The sequence below is a fragment of the Gekko japonicus genome, unplaced genomic scaffold, assembly GCF_001447785.1.
Source record: "Gekko japonicus isolate JY-2015 unplaced genomic scaffold, Gekko_japonicus_V1.1 scaffold946, whole genome shotgun sequence".
Classification (NCBI taxonomy): domain Eukaryota; kingdom Metazoa; phylum Chordata; class Lepidosauria; order Squamata; family Gekkonidae; genus Gekko; species Gekko japonicus.
The window spans coordinates 122,683-132,096 of record NW_015162506.1 but is presented as its reverse complement, the minus strand read 5'-3'; the positions used below and the strand labels follow the sequence as shown (position 1 = coordinate 132,096).

The 9,414-nt window shown below is 45.7% G+C and overlaps 1 protein-coding gene across 2 annotated transcripts in view; it reads left to right on the top strand.

Moving 5' to 3' along the window:
- Positions 1-8,820, top strand: part of MTG2 (mitochondrial ribosome-associated GTPase 2) — a 34,249-nt gene extending 25,429 nt beyond the window's left edge. For both annotated transcript variants that reach the window (XM_015406138.1, XM_015406139.1), the window contains exons 4-7: positions 2,291-2,406; positions 2,605-2,823; positions 3,329-3,467; positions 7,631-8,820. In XM_015406138.1, the coding sequence (XP_015261624.1) occupies positions 2,291-2,406; positions 2,605-2,823; positions 3,329-3,467; positions 7,631-8,025 (869 nt within the window). In that variant the 3' untranslated portion in view covers positions 8,026-8,820. The remainder of the gene's footprint in view (positions 1-2,290; positions 2,407-2,604; positions 2,824-3,328; positions 3,468-7,630) is intronic.
- Positions 8,821-9,414: the final 594 nt, after the last annotated feature.

Here is a 9,414-nt window from a genome sequence, read left to right as displayed (position 1 = left end):
CCCCCCGCCATCTTTTTCACTTTGGGAAAACAAAGCTTTCTCCCTTTCAAAAATCTTATTAACCAGCTTTATTTCTCTGGATGGCAGGCCCCCCGAGAAAAACATTGGCCCCCCAAGAAAAAAGTTGTTAGCTACGGGGCTGCTCCAAACTTCTGTGCCCATGGCCATGCCTCAATTAAGTTAATGGCGCCTGCACTGGCTTTAAAGTACTTTGGAGTTTGGGCAGTAATTCTTCATTTGATCAGCTTGGCTTCTCGATTTACTTAACTCGCTGTTGGAAGATAATTGCATAACTCAAACACTTGAACTCCAATATGCCTGTATAGTTTCTGCTTAGCAATTATGTTGAAATTGCAGCTTTGAAAAGGCAGTTTCTACACAAATGAAAAGCAAAACTATTATAGTTGAGACATCCTTTCCTACAAGCAATGACGAGCCATTCTTTTAAAAGTAGATCTCTGAACCATTTATGAAACACTGTAAAATGTTTAGTGGTTGTTTTTCTGACGACGTTTGTCATTTGTACATTTTAATTTGCATTCCAGAAAGTTTCTTAAGCTTCTTATGTACTTATCTGTGTTGTAATCTCAGTTCCATTTTGTTGTGAAATGTCATCTTAAGGAGCTTAGCAGTGCTCTCTCTCTCTGTAATAATAGCAATAATATTTGTTAAGCACCCAAACAACCAGGCATGATACAGAGCACATAGGAAACTGGGAGACATGGAATTTAATACAGATAACAAAAACAAAATAATTAAAACCTGGAGGAAGAAAAGGAGAGTATCAGAAATAAAACTATTAACAACTTGGCCACTGGGTAGCTTAAACAGATGAATATTGAGACATAGTTAAACAACGGAAGGTAATAACTACACTGAATATCAGTTGGTAATAATTTCATAAAAACAGAAGCAATAAGGATGAAAGTTCAGAGATGAATCCGAGGAAGAAGTTTGTGTTCAACTTAATAAGCAACCCTGAACCAATGTAACAAGAAGAGTTTTTGTTTAAACATTAGGAAGAACTTCCTGACAGAGTGGTTCCTCAGTGGAACAGGCTTCCTCGGGAGGTGGTGGTGGGCTCTCCTTCTTTGGAGATTTTCAGACAGAGGCTCGATGGCCATCTGACAGCAATGCTGATTCTGTGAACTTAGGCAGATCATGAGAAGGGAGGGCAGGAAGGGTTGCCTCAGTGCTTAGTTCTTGTGGCCCTTTCTTACACGCCCAGGGAAACGCTGATCGCCACTTTGGGGTCAGGAAGCAGTTTTTCTCCAGGCCACTTTGGCTGGAGATCCTGGAGGTTTTTTTGTCATCTTCTGGGCGTGGAACAGTGGTCACTGGGGGTGTGGAGGGGGAGGTATTTGTGGATTTCCTGCATTGTGCAGGGGTTTGGACTAGATGACCCTGTAGATCCCTTCCACCTCTATGATAATAAGAAGATCAGCAGAATAACTAACACAGACTTGGCTTCCTCTCCATTTTACTTTGTACATCGTTGCTCCCCGCCACGAGGTGGGCTAGGCTGAGAGACAATGACGGGCCCCAGGTCATTTAACATAATAGTCCATGCCTGACTCTGACATTCTAACCACTATACTACACTGGGAAAGATGCCCAATTAAAAGAACTCTGAAGTGGACAAACAGGATCATATTTGCATGTCAAAATTACAAAATGGGTGGCCTGGCCAGATGTGAGAGCAATATGAAAGGCTGAAAATGGGAAACCGGAAGGTTGACTAGGAGAGAGAAAACCAGACTGAGCCACGCTGTGGCTGGAGTCAAGAAACAAACAAAATAATAATGTTTAGGGGCTGAAAATGACAGAGCTGTGTAGAATAAGTGATGTGGATTCATGAATCTTCAATGAAACGAAACATAAGTTTGCAAATTCCAGTAAGCCCTCGGATGGGAGACTTCCAAGGAATACCAGGGTCGTGACTCAGAGGCGAACCACCTCTGAACGTCTCTTACCTTGAAAACCCTACGAGGTCTCCATAAATCAGTTGTGAGCTGACCACCATCAGTGTATATTCTGCTTCCTAATAACTTATGTTACCTTCTCAAATGCATCACTTTCTGATTCATTTTAATGTGCAGTCATATGCTGTTTGCATCTTAATAATGTTTACAAAGGAGAGCAAAAGGAAGTCCTTTTACCATTTTGTCGCAGTATCCATCACCAGAGTAGCCACTGCTGCCTCTGGAATTATTGGTGAGTCCTGGCCATCATGTGGGAATTGCCAAAAATATGCCCTGTCTCTTTTACAATGCCGGATCTTGTTTTACAGTGGACCGGCAAATGAAATCCTTGGCTTCAGTTTTCGCAATCTATAGAGGTTTCAGTGGAGAAAATGGTGGAAGCAAAAACTGCTATGGTTCTGCTGGTCAGTGCACTTACATTAAGGTAAGCCGCTACTGGGTTTTTCCTTGAGCGATATATGTCTTGAGTCGGACCCTTTTCCTTGTGCCTGACTCCAGGCATGTAAAGAGAGCCTGTTGAACTTGCTAGCACAGTATCCAAGGTTTCTGTTTACATGCAGGCCAAAGTGAACTGCAGAAGGCTGGTCTTTTATTTTGCTTGGGTCTCTCTTACGTTTTCAAGGTTCCCATCGGTACTGTGGTGAAGGAGGACAGCAAAGTTGTGGCTGAACTCGACCTGCATGGCGAGGAATATGTTGCAGCCTACGGGGGCACTGGAGGGAAAGGCAATCGTTTCTTTCTGGACAATTTCAACCGAGCACCCACGACAGCTACCGAAGGAGAACCGGGTCAGAAAAGAGTTCTGCATCTGGAACTCAAGACTATGGCCCACGCAGGAATGGTGAGTGCATTTTGCTTCAGGAGGTCCAAAGAAATCAAAACTTCAAGTCAGGAAAGGGTCTCTGTCACTTCTTCTGGGAAGGCAGATTGTGTTCAGATTTGGTATATAGAGTAATCGGTTTTCTTCCCCTACTTTTTGGCTGTCGGGGATCTTGATTAGACCTATTGATTTGCAGGCGTGGATTGCCAATAATGCCCAACAGCCTAAAAATCTCATCTCGCCATTATTGACTTGAAGTGTAGGACTGTGGCAAGAGGGGATTGGTCTTCTAGACATTGGCTTGATGAACATTTTTGCAGGCTGTCGAAGCAGGGCTTTTTTCTCTAGGCCCACGTGATTCCAAAAGGTATGTATAAAAGTATGAGGGTGCTTTCTTTTTCGCAACCAATCTGTGCCATCTGATGTTTGACAGCAACTCACGAGGAAAGCAGAGTGGCGTTGCCAGGGATGGTCGCCTTTCAGATAATCCAGGTCGGCCTGTTGATTTTGAACCTCCTCGTTCCAGGTTGGATTCCCTAATGCTGGGAAGTCTTCACTGTTACGAGCCATCTCCAATGCCAAACCAGCAGTGGCGGCTTACCCGTTCACGACCTTGAATCCTCACGTGGGCATTGTCCATTACGAAAACTACGAGCAAGTTGCAGGTACGGTCTTGTAAGGCTCTGCTAATGCTGCTGGATGTTTTTGATGGAGCATGTTGGCCTTTCTTCTCGAGAGAGTATAAGCAGATGGTGTGATATCGCTAACAGAACTGATTTTTGTGCTGTGCACCCTGTAATAACATCAAGGCTCTTAGAGTGCCCACAATATAGCAGGCAACCAAGGCTGAATGGAATTTCTCCCTTTTTAAGCAATCTTAAGGCACTAATGAGGTTTATTCATTAAGGGTCAATGGCACTCATGGATAACGTATCCAGCTCATCACTTTCAGAGGCCATGAAGATAAGAAACAGTGGTCTTCAGCCCACAGGTTCCTCAAGGGAGCCGTAAGCCTCTAAAGCAGGGGCGTCAAACATATGGCCCAGGGGCCGGATCAGGCCCCCGGAGGGCTTCTGTCAGGCCCGCAGTGGAACTGGCTGTCTTCTGCTTCTTCTTCCAGTGCTGCTGCTGCTGCATCGTCATAGGTTTGCAGCTTACAGATACACACCTGAACAGCATACTCAAGATTGCAACAGCACAGACATTTTGATGCAATAATTCAGAGCAAGAGGTGTCAGTTATCAGACACTGTTAAAGAAACAAAATATTGCAAGAGTGCTAATGTTTTAAGAAGGTTTTTATTTCAAGTAAAAAAAAAAATCCTTTGCGTTTGTGCCCTTTATAAAGTTTATTATCTCCGCTACCTGGCATTACCTTTTATGACACACATGGCCTGGCCCGACAAGGTCTCATTTATGTCAGATCCGGCCCTTATCACAAATGAGTTTGACACCCCTGCTGTAAAGAGCCTCCTTGTCTTTTCCTGCATGGCTGGACCTGCTGCTAAAGTGTATGTGTAGCAATCAACGGCATAATGTTCCCCCCTTCGCTTTGCATGCATGCTGAGAGGAGCCTCAGGACAGGTGTGGTGGGAAGTTATTTCACGATAGAGAGGATTTCGGAAGCTCGGGCAGGCTCAGAGGCTGTGGCTCCTCCTCTGCTTGCCGCTTGACTGTGCTGTCCCACACTTGCAGCTCAGTGGCTCCCTGCTGCTACCTGGGGATTAAAGGCGGGTCCTAAGTCCCCACTGCCCTAGGCCAAACAGGGCCTAAGAAAGTGTACCTGGAGAGCCCACAGAGCATCTCTTGGCTTCACACAGAAGTGTAAATTAAAATGAAAGACTTCCTGCAGTTGAACAAAATAGGAGTGTATTTAACTGTGGAACGTGTACTGATAAACCAGTGACACATCCTGGTATCATTTCCGTCCAAGAGAGTTCGCAGTAAGAGAAGGAGGTATGTCTCATGGCATCCCTCCTGACTGTAGTCTAGATAGGTTCCTACTGCTCTTTTACTGACCCATTCAGATACTTGTACCCCGGTTTTCTTCCAAATCGCCTTATAGCAATGAAAGGTACAATGTCAATAAACTAACACAACAAATGGGGAAAGGCCATGGCTCAGCGGCAGAGCATCTGCTTTGCATGCAGAAGGTCCCAGGTTCCAGTCCCCAGCATTTCCAGATCAGGTAGCAGGTGATGGGAAAGACCTCATCCTGAGATCCTGGAGAGCCACTGCCAGTCTAAGTACTACTGCGTTTGATGGACCGATGGTCTGATTCAGCACAACCCAGCTTCATTGTTCAGTGTGTTCAACAAACTACCTCTTGGCTAGCTCATCTGCAGGCGCAGGCTACAAGCCAATGGGCTTGCACGAAAGGTCGTGCCTCTGGCCACATATGGGCATTGTGCCACCCACAGGAAGGAAAAGTGGCAACTCTCAGCAAAGATGACACAGCTGGCAAAGGCGTTCCTCCCCATTTTTCCCAGCCTGCATCATTGGAATGGCTACCTGTGATGAAAGCAGCGTTCCCTCTAAGCTGAGTCAGTGTGAGCTAGCTCACAGTATTTTAGCCTCCAGCTCACACATTTTTGTCTTAGCTCAGGAAGGATGGCTCCAGAGCAAACCAATTTATGCCGTAGCCAAATCGCTCGCTCACAGCTTTAATGCCAGTAGCTCACAAAGTAGAATTTTTGCTCACAAGACTCCATAGCTTAGAGGGAATATTGGATGAAAGGATGGTTTCTTCCCCCATTATTCTCTCCTCCCTCCTGTTCCGCCTGTTGCTGCCCTGTACTGGTCTACTGGGGGCCTCAGAGGCAGGTGTGTATTCCTACACGGAAGAAGACTCAGGGGAGGCCTACTCAGGCTGCAGCTCCATGGCTGAAGGGGGAGTGTCGGATATCCACTGCCTCCCCGGCACATATCGGAAGTTTTCTGTTCCGCCATGGATGTATTTTGCTTTCTGAATGTGGATATGCACACTGTAGAGCTACGATTTGTTCTAACTTTGCTTGCAGAGATATTTGGACCTTGAACAACAATTTGGAAAATTATTTTTGATCATTCTAATTTATTCCAGTAATGAAATCGGACATATCTAGTTAATGAACCGGCCTACTTCTTGTGTGTGTGTTTTATAGCACAGGTCAGAAATGTTGTGCTTTATTTATTTATTTATTTGGACTTGTATCCCGCCCTCCCCGCAAGCAAGTTCAGGGTGGGTTCCAACACTGTAAATACAATATATAATACAGTTCAAACCACTTAAAACAACAGTATGAAATAGCACATAATCCTAAAATACCGTGTAAAGTCTTATCGGATGTCTTAGCAATTAAGAGGGAATTAAGAATCCAGGCCACTGATGGGAGGCCAACTAGAGGGAGGGGATGTCCACTGCCTCAACTAAAAGCCTGGTGGAAGAGCTCTGTCTTACAGGCCCTGCGGAATTGTAATAAATCCCGCAGGGCTCTGATCTCATGTGGAAGCTCATTCCACCAGATGGGGGCCAGGGCCAAAAAGGCCCCGGCCCTATTCCAGGCAAGTCCGACGTCCCTGGAGCAGGGGTCTGCTAAAAGATGTTGTTTTATAGACTTCAGTGCTCTATGGGGCTCATATGGGGAGAGCTGGTCCCGAAGGTATGCTTTAAAGGTAAGCACCAGCGCCTTGAAACAGGTCCAGTATTCAGTAGGCAGCCAGTGCAGTTCACGCGGCACTGGGTGGATGCGAGCCCACACAGGCATCACTGTCAGCACTCATGCTGCCACATTCTGCATTAGCTGCAACTTCCAGAGCAGAGTCAAGGGCAGCCCCACATAGAGAGAGTTACAATAATCCAGTCTGGAAGTTACCATTGCATGGGTCACTGTAGCCAGGTCTTGGGGAGGGGGTGGTGAGATATGGGGCCAACTGCCCGATCCACCTCAGATGGAAAAAGGCTGACCTGGCAGTGGCGATGCCCTGGGCCTCCATAGGAAGGGAGGCATCCAGGAACACTCCCAGACTCTTCACCCTTGACGTTGGCACCAGTGGAGCCCCATCAAAGGCTGAGAGCCCGATTCCCCATCCGAGTTCTCCACGACTCAGGTGCAGGACCTCAGTCTTGGATGGATTTAGCTTCAGTCAGCTCTGTTGCAACCAACCAATTTTTCTTTATTGTGTGTATTTCAGTTATTTGTACCGCTGGGGCCTTGTGGCTGAAACGCCTTTGGTTTTAAAGATTTTTTCAAATCATTCATGATTTGTAATGCATTAAAGCTTTGTTAATTTAACATATGTAACCCATTAGTATTCTGTTGTTAGGCTGTTTTGTCAACCTTTTTTGTTACTTTATCAAGTCCGAGACTGCCAAACACTTGCATGAGGAATTATGTTCATTTGAATCTTGTTTTAAGAACATAAGAGAAGCCAATGTTGGATCAGGCCAATGGCCCATCCAGTCCAACACTCTGTGTCACACAGTGGCCAAAAATACCAGGTGCCATCAGGAGGTCCAGCAGTGGGGCCAGGACACTAGAAGCCCTCCCACTATTGACCCCCCCCCCATGCACCAAGAATACAGAGCATCACTTGCCCTGGAGTCCCTATCTAAACCTTGTGGCTAAAAGCCACCAATGGACCTCTGCTCCATATGCTTATCTAATTCCCTCTTGAAGCCATCCATGCTTGTAGCCGCTACCACCTCCTGTGGCAGTGCATTCCATGTGTTAATCTCTCTTTCCTGGCCCCTTGCCCAGTACAAAAGTTTACAAGTTCTTGTGACCCCCTTCGCACTACCGGAGTGGTCCCACTCACATTGCTGTGTTTTGTCTTCAACCTTTTTGCAGTTGCTGATATCCCTGGCTTAATAAAAGGAGCCCACAAAAACAGGGGCTTGGGCATTGCCTTCCTGAGACACATCGAACGCTGCCGCTTCCTTCTCTACGTGCTGGATCTCTCCGTGTCTGAGCCGTGGACTCAGCTCCAAGACTTAAAATACGAACTGGAGCAGTACGAGGAAGGCTTGTCAAAGAGGCCTTATGCCATCATTGGGAATAAGCTTGACCTCCCCCAGTCGAAGAACAATTTACCTCTGCTTAGGGAACGAGTACGGCACAGAGTCATCCCCCTCTCTGCTCTGACGGGGGAAAATCTAGAGGAATTGGTCTTGCATCTGAAAGAACTGTACAATGAGTATGTAAAAACCGAAGAAGTGCGGAAGCAAAAACCGCTAAAATGGTAGCTGGTGACTGCATTTAGGTGGAAGAAACAGGAAGGAACGCGTATGATTTGCAGTCTTTTGTCGGTTGAGTTCTTAACTGTAAGGTTTTCTTTCCTCTCCAAGCCTAAGGATACACAGAAAAATAAGTTGTTTCTTCTAAGTCGGAGGCAAGAGAAAACAGAATTCCTGAACCGTTCTTCCGTTGATCTGGTTTGCAGTATGCTTCACTGAACGTGGGGTTCCGGGCACAAGAAGGAAATAGCCTCATGTTACGGTTGTAACTGCAGATAAATCCTTGGGCCAACTCAGGAAACTGTGTCTCTGTTCAAACTGAGAGCCGGACTAGATGTACAGGTTTTTAAAGAATTAGGTTCACTGCAGTGGCGGGGAATGGCTCTTAAAAAGTAAAGGAGAGCCCATTTGAACTCAGAATGAGGAGGAAGGGCACACCAAACAGCTTTGGGGGGGGGAGTTATTTCCCCATTTTTGCTGCTCCTTGTGAGTATTCTATGCATGCAGAGCAGCAGGAAAAGAACCCTCCGTATGCCACCCCACTATTCCAGTGCGCAGGCTTAGCGTGGCAGGAAGGAATCCTTTTTCTCCCCCTGCGGTGGCATCCCAAGTCCAAACAGGCTCCCCCCTTTAAAAAAAAAAAAAAACATTCGCCACAACTGCTATGTGGTTGTGGGGAACCTTGGTTGGGTCCGGGGAGCACAGACCCAACTGTTTAAAAACCGGCACATCTAATTTGGCACTAAGGCTGCGGTCACACACACTCAATAATCCACTTTCAATGCACTTTCCAAGTGGGTTTTGCCAGTTCACACAGTAAAAATCCAGTCGGAAAGTGCACTGAAAGTGGATTAAAAGTGGATTATTTAGTGTGTGTGACCACAGCCTAAATTATAGAATATGAAATTTCCGCAGCTCTCCGCATTCAGTACATTCCCCTCAATGATCCAAACTTACCACGAACTCTTCCTGATATTTAATCTTCCAACGCCCACTGCTCCATTTACCCATGTGGAACTGAGTAAAATTTGTAGTAGAATAATCAATGCCTTCTACAAGCACAATAAAGAAGTGTGCCTTTAAAAAATATTGTCGAGCAAAATTGCTTCCCCCCCCCCTTACTGACTTCAATTAGAAATGTAAATGATAATTATGGTTTAGCTTTCTTCCAGGAAGCACTGGATAAAAAATGTAAAAATAAATCCTCTGAGCCCTTGAGCTCAAGTGGCGTATAAATTTAAATAAATGTTCTGTGGAGTAGGCTTTTTTTGAAAAAAATAAAAATCTGCCATTGTACCTGTGTGTGTTTGTGTGAGAGCTAACATCCTCCCTATTTTGATACGTGGGGATCCAGTTTGTGTCCTGATGCTATTTACCAAGTCCACATGAAGCCTGCTG